The sequence below is a fragment of the Acipenser ruthenus genome, chromosome 19 (assembly GCF_902713425.1).
Source record: "Acipenser ruthenus chromosome 19, fAciRut3.2 maternal haplotype, whole genome shotgun sequence".
In the NCBI taxonomy this organism is placed as follows: domain Eukaryota; kingdom Metazoa; phylum Chordata; class Actinopteri; order Acipenseriformes; family Acipenseridae; genus Acipenser; species Acipenser ruthenus.
In genome coordinates this window covers 32426455-32444470 of record NC_081207.1, presented here as the reverse complement: position 1 = coordinate 32444470, position 18016 = coordinate 32426455, and the positions used below count along the sequence as shown (strand labels likewise).

Genomic DNA, 18016 nt, shown 5'->3' with positions numbered 1-18016 from the left:
CAATGCTAGCTTCGCATTTAACTGGTTTTATGGGACTAAACAGTCAATGATTTTCCACGCTGTTGAGCAGTGACGCAGTTTATTTTTTTGTCTACCGACCCAGATGTTTTTTTTTTTTAAATTTCCTACCGTTATGATGGATTTCTTTATTTTTCTGGTCAAAGGTGCGGGAGGGTTTGAGTTGCTCCTCCAATTGAAACCAGGGATTAGACTACGTCATCTGCCATTGCTAAAACTGCACTGTGTATGGTTATAACAAATAGGAGTTTGTAAGGGAGGCTTGTCTCCTCTGATGAAAAAAACTCTCTGGACCCCTCCAATTAAAACCTGTGCTCAAATCACATGATCTGCTACTGCTGTACTGTGGTTCATAGCAGATAGGAGTTTATAATGGAGTCTTGCTTCATCTGAGGAGTCAACACTGCTGTTAAATCTAGGGTTTTCTTGCATTTTAAACAGTATTTTTGTTTTTGTTTTATTGAACATTAGTATATTCTAATTAATGCTACACAACTATATATATATATATATATATATATATATTTTTTTTTTTTTTTGAGGAGGAGGCACTGCCTCCCTTGCCTTCTCTGATATACTGTAAAGCCATAAATATTTGCGAGCCTTTTGTTATGTGTTTTTCACTTGAAAAAAAAAGCAAACATTTTTGGCACGAATATATAATTCCACTAACAATACATACTTTGAATAGCGCAACAGGGCGCCATTTCTTGAGCAAAATAGGTTTTACGGGTGTGATTCGCCAAATATTTATGGCTTTACAGTGTGTGTGTGTATATATATATATATATATATATATATATATATATATATATATACTGTATATATATGAGGAATGACAGGAGGAATGTACACATTCCGTGTTTTTGGTTGTACACAGAAAGTTTAAATGATTTAACAGTGTGTTATTTCATTGTTGTTTTGTTTTTTGAGTCACACCCATTAGCTAAACAGTAAAGGGCGTTGCTTTAGAAAGAACATGAAAGTGAAACCTAAACAGAGCTACAAGGAAGCTGGGCTATCCAATACAAGTACACATAAGGGTTTAATGATTAAAACATATTTTGTGTTTCAGACAAAAGCCTTCTTTTAGCTGTGTAAATATATACATACATACATATACATACATACACACACACACACACACAACGATTAAATGTGCACCACTGTATCTACACACCTCATAACCATTATACACTATCATTAATTGACCACCGATTATTATGTAACAAGACAAAAACTTCTCTGATTGTTGCGTAACAGCAAAACTTTCGCCACCACGCCTTTCACTTTGTGCGTCTGCGCAGAATGGTGGCGAGTTCCGCCATTGCTTTCTGGGATCTAGCGAGACAGAGTGAGAGCGACAGACAGCCAGCGGACGCTGGTTTGCTTTTTCTTCGTCTTCATTTTGGGTTCCCAAACAGCGAGAGATAACTTTGGCAGCCGCTTCAAGTTTTCCTTTGTTTCTTATTGTTTATTTTGCATATACATTTTATATATTTATATATATTTATATACACACACACATATACTGCTGTGCTTCACTGTGATCCAACCCGACCGAGAAGAGCCTGCTGGAGGCAGATTGCCGTTTGATGGATCCGAGAATCGCCTGGTTTCAGCCGGAACAGCTCGGACCTGCCAATATCCTGTGGATGCAAATTTGGGAAACTACTCAAGGGCTAAGGAATCTGTACTTTGACAACAACTACACTGCGAGTAGGAGCGGTACCAACGCGAACAACACCAAGACCAGCAGTGCAGGTACCTCGGCAACAGCCAGCTCCAGCGGTATCAGTACAACCAGCACCAGCGCTACCGAGGGCATGTCGAGCTTGAGGGCCGGCGGGGAATTCGGGGTGCAGGGGGACTTTTTACCCTTGGAGACCAATAACAACCAAAACAACCACCCGGCAGACAGGGGCGGCGGCGGTGCGTGGAGCCACCGAAACATGAGGAAAAGGGACAACAAGGCGAGCACGTTCGGGTTCAACACCAGGCTCTTGCACCGCGGGCCCGGCACGGATGGGGGTGGCGGGGGCTATTCCGGGACCCTGTGGAAAACGAGGAACTATTCGGAAGGGGTGCTCGGGTACGTACCCCCACATGGGAGACGGGGGGGCAGTTACTCAACTGTCCTTTCGGGGATGAGGGAGAAGGGAGCGAACGGGGCCTCCGTCCTTAAAAATAATCACATGTCATATAACACTGGATTTTGTGAGGTTTTTTTGTGTAATGCAGGAGTGGGTAGGGCACTAAACATTACTGCCGAAATGCAAGGATTTTTAAAAAAATATATATTAAAAGAAAGTGTGTGCACAAGGTTATGTCTGACGGTAACAGATAAGGTCAGGTCAGGTTGCAATGGGACACGATACTCGGTAACACACACAGAAATATGAAGGGGGTGTTTTTCCTCAAGTGTAGGTAGATGCGATTGAAAGGGGGAGGGGGTGACAGTGACATGGCACTGGTATGATTGTAAAGGGCTTGGTTCAAATGTTAGCTGTTTGCTGGCCTGTCTGCCTCTCACAGCCTTGATCTCAAAGGGCATCGCAATAAATATGGTTCACCCTTAGTTAGCTCAGTTTTCAGGGACTGGAGGAGACGTGCCTGTGTGCCCGAGTGAGTATATTAATGCTAGGTTCAGGTTTGAAAGCGCTAACCCCATTTTACAACGTTGTATGTCTTGCCAAGGGGGTGGGGTAGTTTTTTAGAGGAGACATTTAACACTGTTTATTTCGTGTTTTATTAAGAACACGACCTCCTTCATCCCGTTTTTTATACCTCGGCGACACACACAGCTCTGTTTCCACTAAAAGGAATGCGACTTTAAATCGTACTGTATTGGCAAGTTTTAAACTTCTTTCTGTAGTTTTAAAGTTGCCCTCTAGCGGCTAACCGTGGCATCGTCAGGCTTCATTTAATTTGACAGTCCACGTTATGTTTAGCATCTTCAGCGCATCTTGACACGTGGAGAGACGACTGGTTTACAAGGACACCCCAGGCGAAACAATTAAAGTGCACATGCATTACATTAGAGTGTGCTGATCAAACAGGTTCGTAGTATTTTGCTCTTAAGTAGGTACGTACTGCTAGATCAAAAAACGACATGTATGCATGCATGCAGAGACTGGAACATTAGTTTAGAGAATTCAAATAAAATGGTTTGTCATTTCTTTATCAGGGATGGAAATGAGACTCCTATTGCATAGCAGTTTCACCCATTTCAGGTGTTTTTACAGTGTAGGTACTGTAAGCTCAGATGTGTCCTGTTAGACTCATAGTAAACCAGCAATGGATCAGCCTGCTATGCAATGGGAGTCGTATTATTATTATTTGTTTATTTAGCGGACGTCTTTATCCAAGGCGACTTAGAGACTAGGGTGTGTGAACTATGCATCATCTGCAGAGTCACTTACAAATACGTCCCACCCGAAAGACGGAGCACAAGGAGGTTAAGTGACTTGCTCAGGGTCACACAGTGAGTCAGTGGCTGAGGTGGGATTTGAACCGGGGACCTCCTGGTTACAAGCCCTTTTCTTTAACCACTGGACCGCACAGCCTCCTTTAGTTTCATCCCTGCTTTCTTTTAGGAGTGAGCCTGCTAAAATTGATGGCAAACAAATGTACCAAAAATGTGTGACTCGTTTCTAGTGCATGAGACTTGATATTACTGCATACCACCCCTTTCACAGATTTTTAATTTTCTTTTATATAATTAATTTAAATTCACTTGGGGGAGAGGGGGCACTACAAGCTGTACATATATATTTGACTATATCCTTTTAGAGGTGTCGCCAAAACCCCTTCATGTTCATGCAAACAGCTAATCACAGGTTAATGATTTCAATCCGATGCATCTGACGGCTCCTTGCTTAAATTGCCATTCAGAGTTTAAAAAGGGCCTCTTTTAAAAGACTGTATATCAGGGTGGTTAATCTCAATGCATGCAGTATGTATATTGGGGTTAGTTCCAGTCCAGGTTTTATAACGGCTCTATTTGAAGTGCTATAGGACCTGTTCAGGGTTTAATTGGTTCAGTTAAATATAGGGTTGGAAGTAAGACCCGGACTGGATCTGTCGGAGCTGCATGCTCCTGCTATTCACTGTCATGACTCGCAAGTCCCATATTTGCAAGGCAGTGAGGCTGTATTAATATGTCATCTGTGGGCTTTGATAAGCTGTGTTGCTGAATTTAGACCTAGGTTACACTGCTAGCTTTTGGTCCCCAGAATCCACCTGAACAGCCAGGTTTTTGTCTATTTCATGCACTGTGGCAGATTGTTACCACAGGGGCTGTTTAGTGTGCCCTGGAAAGCTGTGTAAAGATTTGAAATGCAGTCCTGGACAGTTGGTGCTTCCCCCGAGGACTGGAGTGTGGAAACATGTAGATCAGGAAAACCCTGCTGACAAGCGCTGTGCTGAAGCTACGGCTGTGCCTTATACTGTCGGCTGGTCTGCTGCTGGGTCACTGCTGGCACTGTCTTGAGTTCTGGAAACCCAGTTATTCTCATCCCTGATTCTTCTGCAATATTTATAGCATCCCACAATGCAGTGCTTCGCTGTGGATGTTCTTAGCCTTGGATAAAAATTCATGAGCGAAAACTAAGAAAAAAAAAATAGTTTGTGTTGCAGATTTTACAAAATGCAGTAGCTAGTGTTATGAAAAAATGCAGAATACTAATTCACGGAAATAGATCTGTGACAGTGCTTGGTACAAATTGTATTGTAACAAAACACTTGACTAGCATGCTAAATAAGAACAACCTTGATTGAATTCTCCCCCTTTGTTTCAGCGCTGTCAGTAGTAGAATGTTGTTGCTTTCTGACAGAACCTTTCATTTCTTCTTTGGTTTTGTCGTTCAGCCTGGTTCTGGTAACACTGTCGCACTGTAATGGCTGTTTTCAATGCGCGCGCTTCCTGTTTTGAGCAAGATAGGGTTATCTCACTAATTTAGTGAAAAGCCCCTATTTCTAAAAGTAATTGCTTATATATATATATATATATATATATATATATATATATATATATATATATGTATATGTATATGTATATATATGTATATATGTATGTAATCTCAAACAAAGACACAGAACCTTTGTTTTATATACAGCAGCATGGCTGGTGACAGTCTGACCAAGGTAATGCTACCTGTAGAGAATATAAACAACCTGGAAAGCCAACACTGCCTGTTCTAATGAAGTAGAGTACACGCTGAAGGTGAAATTGTGGAATCCTGTTTTCATTTTAAATTAAACTTGCTTGTGGGTCTCACTGCAGCTTGCATACAGCAGGTGGTCAGCAATGCACAGTGTTTGCTAAATGTGTGATCATGATGTTAAATGTTATTTTGTACTTGTGGACCTTGGGTAGATTTGCTTAGTAATGTGTTACAGTACATTGGGATTAGGGATTGGTCAGTGTAGTCGATTACATGAAAACTAAAAAAAAAAAACTATTTGAATAGTATATTGCATGTTACACACAAGACTTACATTACTAGTACACACAAGACTTACATTAGCTACTAGTAGAAGCAAACGTGTGTCTTTTTGTTTTTTAAATGCTGAAGCGTGACAGGTGTTCAGAATCACTGTTAAACCCTGCGCGTTCATGTGAATAAGATTGGCATATTAAACATAAGGACCCTAGTTAATCATGCCATGCTTGTAACAGCAAAATTCTACAGTAAACATATTCTGTTTGAAATTGTTGCCTTGTTTACAGTTAATGTTACCAGATCACCCGTTTGAGTTCGCCTGTAATGATGGCGTTGAGTCTACCTTTTAATTTTAGTCTCTAAACACATACCGGTATTTGTAATGAAATGTAGCTTAATGTGAGGACATTTCCGTTCAGAAGCTCATGGCGATTAATACATTAATAGCTTAAGTAATCACACAGGCAAACTTCCACTGAACCACCTCTGAAGCTTCTCAACTCCTGTGCGAAAGCTATGTCAGCACTGAAGCGCTATAGTGGGCATGGATTGAAGGTCAACATCCCACGTGCCTGTGTACCACATGTTTGGTATTTTTGCCGTCAGTGTTACACGCTTTCATTTTATTCAAATACAATGGCTGATCGAGAACGAGATAGTTATTGGAGACCGGAAGAAGTTAAGGAATTGTTAACTTTACAGTAGTGGCAGCTACTAAACAGATGCGGCACTTTGAACTGTGCAGTAGAATTTGTATATAGGTCATTGTTGATGCTTGTTCCTTACAAGTCAGGAAGTGTTTAGGAATTGGCAAGACCCCTAAAAGGTCGTACACAGTGCTGTGCAAATTAGCATGCTACACTACATACTGTACACATGACTCAACTGCATTCCACATACATTGACTTCATTCTGTAAGAATAATGGGGATGTGAGTCACTGTGCATGCTGGTGCAGGCTCAGTGGAGCTGTGTGAGTGCTCTGTGCAGGGTTTAGTGGAGCTGTACTGTACTTTTATGTCTTAAGGGGGTTGAAGCAAATCATTCTTGACTAAGTACAATGTGCTAAGACTTCCTCTCGAAGGACTTCGGATGTCCTTTGGAGTAACTGACCTGACCTTTCTAGGGTTCATTCTAGTGGGAGGCTCCTGTTGCAGTGGTGTTCTGAGCAGCATGCACTGCTGCTGCGCTTGCTGTAGTGAGCAGGTGGCTGGAGCCAGGGCAGTGATTGCCACAGGATTCCTCTTCCCTGATTGCTGCTGCTGCTGCCACCGCTTTAAAGAGCTTTGTCAGGTTTCTATTTTACTCCTGTACATTGTATGTGAAAAAAAAGGTGCAAGCTGCAGAACGTTGTGAGTGCTGCAGACTTGCACCGTGCATTACCAGGAAGCATTCCTCTCTGCATTTGCATATCTTAATTCACCTTTCAAGCCTTCAGTGTTACAGTGGACATGGTTGCATGTGTTTTTGATACTGTACGGTACACAGTCTTCAGAGTTCCAGTGGAATGTTCACAGTATTCAAAGTTCCAGTGACGGTTCACAGTCAATTCAGAACAGGTTATTATGGGGGTTTCCACACTCTATGACACACAATCTTTAAAAGAAAACAAACGTTTTCAAAAGAGATAACATCCGTGCAGAGATATTGGTGCAGGAATAAAAGCTTGCATTAAAAGTACATTGGTAATCAGAACTGGCAGTCTGTGCCGAAGCTGAAACAGCGAATGCTGGTGGATTTGTTAGATAACCAGGACTAATAGCGTTAAATATGGAGTCTGTGCAATGCATTAATCCTGACACTGAGAAGAGCATTGTGAGACATGTTTACTGCGTACACACCCACTGTCAAGAAGCCTGGGTGTGGCCCTGTCTTCAGCATGGATTTTAAATGAATAATCTTCTCTTATTTCCCCCAGAGGGTTTTTCTGTTTTAGCAAAGATCAGCTTTGTTCCTTCTCTCTGTCTCTCCCACACACACACACCTCTTACATTGTAGCTGGGTCGTGTTCAGGCATTAATTTATCCACATCAGTCTACTACAGTGTGCTACTGTATGCTGTCAGTTATTATAGAAAGTGTAATCCACTTACTCACCTTACTAGCTTTTAAAATGGTATCATCAGTACATCATTAGACAGGTGTTGCTTATAGCTGCTGTGGAATGGCCCTCCTGTTTTGAGCATTAATTGCATTTCTACAGTACACAGATTACATTAATATTTAAACCAGGAACTGCAAAGTGCCACTAAAATAAGTGTTTGTGTTTCAGGGGTATTCAGTCTCGGTTTCTTTCCGGGTTCAATCATTCTAACAGTGAACTGTTTGAGGACATGGTAGAAGATGATAATAATAATCCGCAGGATGGAGCACAAGAAGGTTAAGTGACTTGCTCAGGGTCACACAGTGAGTCAGCCAGTGGCAGAGGTGGGATTTGAACCGGGGATCTTCTGGTTACAAGCCCTGTATTTAACCACTGGACCACACTTCCTGCAGTAAATAGCTTAGTGTAGCCGAGATGCACTTGTGTAGTTTCCTTACAGAGGGGTTCTCTCTCTCTCTCTCTCTCTCTCAGGTTACACGAAGAGATATTTGACTTCTACGAGTACATGTCTCCCCGGCCCGAGGAAGAGAGGATGCGCAAGGAGGTGGTGCAGAGGATAAAAGACGTCATCAGAGAACTGTGGCCTAACGCAGATGTAAGTGAAGGCGTTTGTTTCTCTGTGTTTAACCAGGATTAGCAGGTACGGGACACGACTTACTGCAGAGTGTCCCAGGAAACCAGGCACTCTGTTTCATTGTTATATCTGTGATGTTGGATTCTGGTTATGTATGCTACAGTATCTGCACTTTTAATCCCACTTCGTGCCCCAGCATAAGATTATCTTTCACACAAAAACATTTGGGTGGGGTTGATGGTCAGCAGAACGTGTGTCTTAGAAAACTGACATTAATGTACAGTAATCGTTCCACTGCGAGAGGAACAAACAGTGTCCACGGTGATTACTGCAGGAGATAAAGCAGCTGGTTTGTTGTTTTATTTTGTTTGTCTCTGTACCTGTTATTGCACCATTTCAGAAACAATGCAATATGTTTTGGATAATGACATAAAATAAGGATGCACAGGGTACAGCACAATAGAGCACTTCATTATCCAGGGTACAGCACACCATGTGCAGCTTGAGAGTCAGGCTCAATAGAGCACTTAATTATCCAGGGTACAGCACACCATGTGCAGCTTGAGAGTCAGGCTCAATAGAGCACTTCATTATCCAGGGTACAGCACACCATGTGCAACTTGAGAGTCAGGCTCAATAGAGCACTTCATTATCTAAATCAGGGTTCTCCTGCCCTGGTCCTGGAGAGCTGCAGGGTCTGCTGGTGTTCATTTCAACTGAGCTCTTGGTTATTTATTTTAGTGGCTTAATTAGTCAAGTTTAATAATAATGACCACTATGGGGCATTGTCCATACCCGTCTCTCCTTGATTGAATTCCAATCTATTCGTATACGGTGTAAGTTAGTAAATGAATATATTTTAAAAAATATATGCTTCTTTTATATTTCAGGTTCATATATTTGGAAGCTTTAGCACTGGACTTTATTTACCCACAAGGTGAGTTTCTTTCTGTTTTCTTTCATTTTAATTACATGCATTATGATCAGATGCATGTAGCACTTTATATTTAGGTTTAACATGTATGTAGTTCAGTAAATATCCAACTGAATTGAATGTGTGTACACTGTAAGTTAACTAAACCATTTGATTGCGCTTTCAGTGAGCTCCAGTTAAAACTGGGTGCTCTTAAGGAGAAAGTGAAACCCACAGAATGTTGTGGCACAGTGCTGGCACCTAATCCTCATGTTAAAAGGAAAACCCATCCCGCGGTGCTGCTGCTCAGAGTCTTGTATTAAAGACCCGCTTGTTTATTCCTCTCCTCAGTGATATTGATCTCGTCGTGTTTGGGAAATGGGACAGCCTTCCCCTGTGGACCCTGGAGCAAGCTCTCCGGAAGCACAACATCGCCGATGAGAACTCGGTCAAAGTGCTGGACAAAGCTACGGTACGCTCGTCACCACCAAAGTGTGCGCGGGGTCTAGATAGCAGTCTGCTAAATGAAATTCACTTCCATAAAAATAAATAAAGAATCTATCCTTTCATCGTATAGACTTGCTGAGTGAATTTCTACTAAACTTTAGCTTTCTATCTTAAAAGTACGATTGCTTGCTGGCTCACAGCCTGCTAAGTGCTGACAGTGCTTTGTGAAACCGGCCCCAGGATTCCTGAAAGTAGAAATTACTAACACTTGAGCTTAGTGTTCTTTTATTAGGTGATGCATGTGTAATGGCGTGGCATCCCAGCCCATTGAGCTGAATGGAAAGGCAAGGGCTGGATGTGTCTTACGCTGACGTCGGTCTTATTCACTTGTCAGTGGCTAGGAGGAGACCCATTACTCCCTAATGTAAAAGGAAGTCATGCCATTGTGTGTTTGAGCAGGTGTTGTAGGGTTATTGTAAAACCATTACTTACTGCATGTTGAAACAGGACAACATTTTTCAAAAGCTGCCTTTTTCTAGTATTTATTTTGCTCTTAATTTGATATGAAATATAATTTGAAATTTGTCAGCACTTTATGAAAAAATGTGCGAAGCAAACAGTAGTTTCATAGAGAGAGAAATGGCTTGCATGACTTCATAGCAGAGTAAAGTCATTTTATATTGGTATTAAATGTTTGTAAAAGTATTTTAAGACAGTTCATGTATGTATTTGCACTTTGTAATGAAACAGAGTATTTTTTTAATATGTATGTATATATTTTTGTCTTGCATTAGGTACCCATCATTAAACTGACCGATTCATACACTGAGGTGAAGGTTGACATCAGCTTCAACGTGCAGAACGGAGTGAAAGCAGCTCAGCTCATCAAAGAGTTTAAAGAGGTCAGAGCATGTCATTGTTGCTACCAGCTGATTCTTTACCTCTCCAATGTACTTGCCTCTCCACTTCTCCAATTCCTGAATAACACGGCTTTCTGCATCTAAATACAAACGATATGATGCACACAAACACAAGATTTGGTTTGCGAAATTTTTATTCTCTCCAGAACTTTTCATTTGTGTTTTCAATACGGGCATGCTCTGCGTGAACCTGGGGGCATATTACAGAGTAATGCACAAAGTACATTTCCAGGGGGTTTCTCATTACGTTGTTTTAGCTGTGCATTCCCTGATGAGAATGTGTGTGTACTGAGAGCAATCTGGATGAAGCTTGAATCGCAACATTACCAAAATAATATAGAGTTATAAACTAATTCTATCATACAGGCTGCTGGGGCATAAACACAGTCTTATGGTAGCTACTTAGGCTAACATTTCTGAAGGGCTTAGAAATAAGAAAGGATACTGGATACATCTGTCCCATTTAACGAAGGTAGGCTTACAGTGTGTAATAAAAATAGGTAAATAAATACATAGCCACACACAAATACATTTTAACCAGATATTGCTTACTAAAGCTAGTTAACATGCGTTTGTAAACCCACGTTGTATTTCAAAGTGTCTGATCATGTGTTTTGGCAGCAGGCAATATTTTTTAATTAGGCTACCTTATATGTAAAAATAAATATGTCCAGTAATTACACCGCTTAGATCTGTAATTAACAGATATATACTTGTTACATGTATTCATTGTCTCATTTTACTCCAAAATAAACAAAGAGTTACCATTACAAGCTACGATTTTCTTTATCAAATCTAAGATAGGACAAGTGCTGCCTTGCCCTAAATGTTAGGAAAAGGACGTCCTATCTTCTAAGATAAGATTGGCAGTTAGGATGTTTCTGTTGCGTGGCCCCAGGTTTGTATCTAAGAAATGATCTCCCCGCTGGATGCACTCTGGCAAATATGGCAAGCACCAATACGATTGTTACTTCTGCACAGGAAATTGAATTGCTTTAATACAGCAGATTACATTTTTGCAAAGCAGGGCTGCATATCTTTTTAAATCTGAACTGGACTGAGATGTATGGTTATTTAAGTTGGAAATAGGGATGTGCTGTAAAAAAGATTAAAAGTAATAGATAAAAACAGGTGATCAATGAAGAATGTAGGACACATGCCATTTAACTCCCAGACTGACACCTGGGCTAAGTTTATCTACCAACACTCAATATGCATCCATCCATACATACATACATATACATGCATGCATACTCATTGAGTTGCTTGCTTTCCCTTTTCCTAGAAATACCCTGTACTTCCATACCTGGTGCTCGTGTTGAAACAGTTCCTGCTGCAGAGAGATCTGAATGAAGTATTCACAGGGGGGATCGGCTCCTACAGCCTCTTCTTAATGGTTGTCAGCTTCCTTCAGGTAAGTGATCACAAGTCTGCTGCATGTTCAAGCTTTGCACCCTCCAGGCTGCACCAGAGCAGCGGTTTGCACCGCACTGCAGGGCACATGGAAGCAAGTCAGCTTTTTAAGTTGAAGAATACATTGAAATGTAACCAGGTGACAGTGGGAGACCTCTTTTTTACCGTATATATTTCGGAATCTATTTGTGCATCAATGTAATGTTCCAATAAGTAAAGCAACAAGATTTCTTACCTGACAACATGCATTGTTGACAAATAGGTCAAGGGAATAAGGGCAAAAATAGATTTCAGTACGAGGTTACCGAATGAAAGTACATTTTAAAAGGAAAAGCGGAAAAAACAAACAAACAGGATTAGTCCTTAAACTGTTTGTTTACCCTCAGTCTTAGGACTCAGATATTGTTGTCTGTGAGAGTTGGTTTGTCTTTGTTACAAATACTGTTTTTATTAAAGAGCCAGCCTGTTTTAAGTCTCTTCATTCAGTTTAGGTTTACTGGGTTTTGCACTGCTGTTTCTTGCTGGTGATGGCAGTTGTTATTCTAATTGTATTTTTTTTTTTTTTTTTTTGTTAATGAAACCGATCCCTTGCTGTTCCAGTTGCATTACAGGGAAGACGCCAGCAGCCCCAATGCCAACATTGGAGTTCTCTTGATAGAATTCTTCGAACTCTACGGACGTCATTTCAACTACCTGAAGACTGGCATCCGGATCAAGGACGGCGGCTCGTACGTGGCTAAAGAGGAAGTGCAGAAGAGCATGGTGGACGGGTACAGACCGTCGATGCTCTACATCGAGGACCCCCTGCAGCCAGGTACAGCACGGGCCAGCTCGGCTCCTTGTAAAATAAAATGCTCCATCATCCCCAGGAAATGGTAGATTTACAATGTAGGTTGCAGCAATGTGTGTGTGTGTGTTTATTTATTTATTTATTGTAGTTTTCTTAAATGCATTTTTCCTTTTCTTTTAAAGCAAATGATGTTGGAAGGAGCTCCTACGGAGCCATGCAAGTGAAGCAAGCCTTTGATTATGCCTACATTGTACTGAGCCACGCTGTTTCCCCAATCGCCAAGTACTATCCCAACAATGAGTCGGAAAGGTGAGAGCCTTACAAACCACCGTCTTCCTTCAGCCTCCTCCTTGCTTTTTGGTCTCAATCCAGTTGAGATTTGCTCTTTTACTGGATCTATTATTTCGACTTGCGATTCTTTGACCACTGTCATGAAACACGTCCCAGAGAGGCACCTCTCCAGAGTGGTGTAGCTTTCAAACATAGCTAGGAAGGAATGGGGCCAGGTATGAGGACTGCTCTCACTGTTTCCATTCCAGGTATTATTGTGCCGTGGGATTCGTCAGACCTACAGTTCACTGCTGTGTTGCAGGAGCAGCTTAACATTCAATCTTGCAGGGGTGTGGGGAAGGGGTTACCTGACTCCAAAGTAACACCTGCTGGGACTCTGTCTTTACTTGTCCTTGTTCCTTCTCCTTTAGCATCCAGCTGTGTGTGTTCTGGCATGTATTATTCCAGCTCTCTGGTGGTGCTCAGGTAGTATACAGATTAACTGTTAAACTTTCCACGTTGACAGCATTCTGGGGCGCATCCTGCGAGTGACCCAAGAAGTGTCTGAATACAGAGACTGGATTTCAAAGAAGTGGGGATCGCAGAGCAGAAGAGAGTCTCCAATCAGTGGTAACACAGCCTCTGAAACAATAAAACATTTAGAAATACTGTACCAAGAGATTCCAATTCAACTCTGTTCAGTGTCGTCAACAGTGACTTGAAGCATTTACAAAAGTTTATTTTTGTATTTCTCTTAAACAAACATTTTATATGTATATTCATTTTATATTCACGTACATGTCAGAGGTTTGAGTTTTGCGTGCAAGACTTTAAGTCAGTCTGAAATGACATCACTGTGGTTCTGCGGTGAAAGTGTCCCTGCATGCCAAGTCAGGGTAACTTCGCAGTTCAGTGAAACTCGTCTAAATGACCATGTTGAGACCAAGAACAACACCTTTGTATGCATGAGCATTCCTAACAGTACTCTCAAGGGAGGGTTAGTCACTTATTCTTAAAAGCTACTGGAATGTACTGTGTGTGAAAGGGAGGTCTTGTCGTGTATGTGCCTTTCTTTAAATCCTTCATCTTCCCCTCTTTGTTTCAGGCAATGATGTGACGTTGTTAGTAGAGCCACAGCAGCTGGACAAATGCAACAACAATGTCTGTGAAGAAAAGGCTGTGATCCTGGGGCAGCCGCGGAGTGAACACTCCTCCTCCTCCTCCTCCTCCTCCTCCTCGATATCCAGCTCCAGTGATGCAGTGAGTGCTGCACCGGCTTCCTTTCATACACCTCCAGAGCATGCAGAACCGCTTTCAAACACCTGGCTTCCTTTCATACACCTCCAGAGCATGCAGAACCGCTTTCAAACACCTGGCTTCCTTTCATACACCTCCAGAGCACACAGAACCGCTTTCAAACACCTGGCTTCCTTTCATACACCTCGAGAGCATGCAGAACCGCTTTCAAACACCTGGCTTCCTTTCATACACCTCCAGAGCACACAGAACCGCTTTCAAACACCTGGCTTCCTTTCATACACCTCGAGAGCATGCAGAACCACTTTCAAACACCTGGCTTCCTTTCATACACCTCCAGAGCACGCAGAACCGCTTTTAAACACCTGGCTTCCTTTCATACACCTCCAGAGCACACAGAACCGCTTTCAAACACCTGGCTTCCTTTCATACACCTCTGGAGCATGCAGAACCGCTTGCAAACACCTGGCTTCCTTTCATACACCTCCAGAGCACGCAGAAGAAAATGCTGGGACAATGTTGTGTTTTATTTTACTTTAATTTTATTTAATTGTATTTATTTCTTGTATTGTTTTCTGAACCAGCCAATACGGGGGGGGGGGGGGGGCATGTGAACCGTAACTGCGGTGGTCATTGTCTGAGCTGTTAGTAGTTGTTGTTGTTGTTTTCTGTGCAAATACAGTGTGGAGCCCTGAATCTCTGATATCTGTAACTTTGCAGGACTCAGACGGGACTCCGTGTAAAACCCTGAAGCACCGGCAAGCCGACCCCAACCAAGAAACAGCAACGGGGTCCACACAGCTCCGCGGGAAAACACAGAGCCGTTCCTCCAGCAACCAGGCACAGAGCCATTCCTCCAGCAACCAGGCACAGAGCCATTCCTCCAGCAACCAGGCACAGAGCCATTCCTCCAGCAGCCAGGCACAGAGCCATTCCTCCAGCAGCCAGGCACAGAGCCGTTCCTCCAGCAACCAGGCACAGAGCCATTCCTCCAGCAGCCAGGCACAGAGCCATTCCTCCAGCAACCAGGCACAGAGCCATTCCTCCAGCAGCCAGGCACAGAGCCATTCCTCCAGCAACCAGGCACAGAGCCATTCCTCCAGCAACCAGGCACAGAGCCATTCCTCCAGCAGCCAGGCACAGAGCCATTCCTCCAGCAGCCAGGCACAGAGCCATTCCTCCAGCAGCCAGGCACAGAGCCATTCCTCCAGCAACCAGGCACAGAGCCATTCCTCCAGCAACCAGGCACAGGTCTGTCCCTTCAGCGAACACAGGGTTAAAACTACTAGAATAAATGGCAACTGTTTGAGACTGAGGTTTACGACTGGTTTCACAGATACAAATTAGCACTAATCTTGGACTACCTAATGTTATCTTTTGGTAAGGTAGTCCAAGGGTCAGGGTCACACAGAACATAGATGTAGCGTTTTGTAGAAAGTGAAGGAATGAATTGATGAGGACAGGATAGGGAAAACCAACAATAATGTTTTTGATTTCTTTTTTTCTTTAGCATGAAAGGAGACAGTTTCGCTCTTCTCGTAAAGGCTGTACAGATCAACAGCACCCCAGCCACTCCCCCGCACCGCTCAGCAGCAAACCACACCCACCGAACAGCCACGGCAAGAAGAGGAAACTCCGGAAGGACGCCGTGCCGGAGGAGCTCTGCAGATAGGGAAGGAGCTGTGCCTCATGAGACTCTGTCAAACTGCCCCCTCTCTGTGGCACGGCATTGAGCACTAAGACTTTTTTTTTATAGCTCAAAAGAAACCAGCTTTGCACAGAAAGAATGAAGGATCTTTGCTGCCACTGCTTGTTTGATGACACATTCGCAAACTGAAGTGGAGCCACTGTTGAAGCTGCAGATTGAATGGAAACCGTGATCGTCGATTGATGCCCTAGAGCCTATTAAAGAGAAAAACGAAGAAAAAAAGACTTGACAATAGAAAATGTAAACAAAAAAAAAAAAAACTTTAAAAAAAGTAATACAAAAAAAGAAATGTAGTCCTTTTAAGAATGGGAATATAATTTGAGCATGAAAGATTTTAATATTTTTGTTTGGTTATAATTACTGTTATGTATATACAGATTGTATTTAAAAAAAAAAATAAAAAAAAGAATTGCATTTGTAAAAAAAAAAAAAAAAAAAGTTTAGTAATACTTTTTTAAATGACACTGATTCATTTTTTTTTTTTTTTTAAAGCTGTAATTCACTATTACTTTGTTTTCTGCAACTATCCAGTTGTGCACATCATCAGCATCGGACAGGGCAGCTCCAGCAGACTCTGCAAACTGCCCTGTGTTTCATACGATCAGACAGGGGGCAGCTCCAGCAGACTCTGCAAACTGCCCTGTGTTTCATACGATCAGACGGGGCAGCTCCAGCAGACTCTGCAAACTGCCCTGTGTTTCATACGATCAGACAGGGGGCAGCTCCAGCAGACTCTGCAAACTGCCCTGTGTTTCATACGATCAGACGGGGCAGCTCCAGCAGACTCTGCAAACTGCCCTGTGTTTCATACGATCAGACGGGGCAGCTCCAGCAGACTCTGCAAACTGCCCTGTGTTTCATACGATCAGACAGGGGGCAGCTCCAGCAGACTCTGCAAACTGCCCTGTGTTTCATACGATCAGACGGGGCAGCTCCAGCAGACTCTGCAAACTGCCCTGTGTTTCATACGATCAGACGGGGCAGCTCCAGCAGACTCTGCAAACTGCCCTGTGTTTCATACGATCAGACAGGGGGCAGCTCCAGCAGACTCTGCAAACTGCCCTGTGTTTCATACGATCAGACGGGGCAGCTCCAGCAGACTCTGCAAACTGCCCTGTGTTTCATACGATCAGACGGGGCAGCTCCAGCAGACTCTGCAAACTGCCCTGTGTTTCATACGATCAGACAGGGGGCAGCTCCAGCAGACTCTGCAAACTGCCCTGTGTTTCATACGATCAGACAGGGGGCAGCTCCAGCAGACTCTGCAAACTGCCCTGTGTTTCATACGATCAGACAGGGGGCAGCTCCAGTAGACTCTGCAAACTGCCCTGTGTTTCATACGATCAGACAGGGGGCAGCTCCAGCAGACTCTGCAAACTGCCCTGTGTTTCATACGATCAGACAGGGGGCAGCTCCAGCAGACTCTGCAAACTGCCCTGTGTTTCATACGATCAGACGGGGCAGCTCCAGCAGACTCTGCAAACTGCCCTGTGTTTCATACGTCTCCTATTTGCTCATCAGTCTCATGGGTACCAATGGCACACGCTGTATAAAACAGCTTCCCGCTGTGAGAGGCTCTTTTACCAAAGACATGTTCTCACAAATCTCAGTCCTGTACCTCACAACGTGCAACAGTTTTAAAGTTGTTTATATAGATATTTTAAAACATCAAACGCAAAGCTGATAGCATCCTCCTGCCTTCCGGGTGATTTTGAACACTGTGTTTTAACCTTGTCCCAGAGCTTGGATTAGAACTGCAGTCCAGACCTTTCCCAGGAACACATTTATAAATGTACAACTCTGTTAATTATAGATGCTGTCCTCCTGCTTTTTTTTTTTTTTTTTTTCTGAGGCCATATTCTGTTTGTATTTCTCCTTGAGAACGGCTATGCAAAGGGATATTGATACTGATTTAATGTGATTTATAGAAGGGAACTGTTTAAAAGTGCATTTGAGATGGCATACAGTACTGTATACTTTCTCTTGGGTTTGCAGAATTCACTGCATTCCCTTTATAAACCACTAGGGGGAGACTACAGCACAACATGTCGGTACTGTACATATTAATGTATTGCAGTGGTGCTGTTATTTAGTGAGCTAATCTGTACGTGTTTCATTAAAAATGGTGTAAATACATTTAGAAAAGTACAATTATAGAAA

At 42.7% G+C, this 18016-nt stretch overlaps 1 protein-coding gene across 1 annotated transcript; it reads left to right on the top strand.

The window, feature by feature from the left end:
- Window positions 1-1275: 1275 nt before the first annotated feature.
- On the top strand, window positions 1276-16162 carry LOC117424085 (terminal nucleotidyltransferase 4B). The gene is made up of 12 exons (XM_034040139.3): window positions 1276-2110; window positions 8036-8159; window positions 9029-9075; window positions 9403-9523; window positions 10293-10400; window positions 11704-11832; window positions 12432-12645; window positions 12804-12930; window positions 13418-13521; window positions 13997-14151; window positions 14869-15399; window positions 15659-16162. Exons 1-12 carry the CDS (start codon window positions 1614-1616, stop codon window positions 15818-15820), a joined length of 2319 nt encoding a protein of 772 aa, XP_033896030.3. The 5' UTR covers window positions 1276-1613; the 3' UTR covers window positions 15821-16162.
- Window positions 16163-18016: the final 1854 nt, after the last annotated feature.

What these genes read in the sequence shown, in the direction of transcription:
- LOC117424085 (XM_034040139.3), top strand. Translation starts at nt 1,614, where the DNA reads ATGGATCCGAGAATCGCCTGGTTTCAGCCGGAACAGCTCGGACCTGCC. An exon ending in AACTGTGGCCTAACGCAGAT is followed by an intron (nt 8,160 to 9,028) that starts GTAAGTGAAGGC and finishes TTTATATTTCAG; the next exon opens with GTTCATATATTTGGAAGCTT. An exon ending in AAGTGCTGGACAAAGCTACG is followed by an intron (nt 9,524 to 10,292) that starts GTACGCTCGTCA and finishes GTCTTGCATTAG; the next exon opens with GTACCCATCATTAAACTGAC.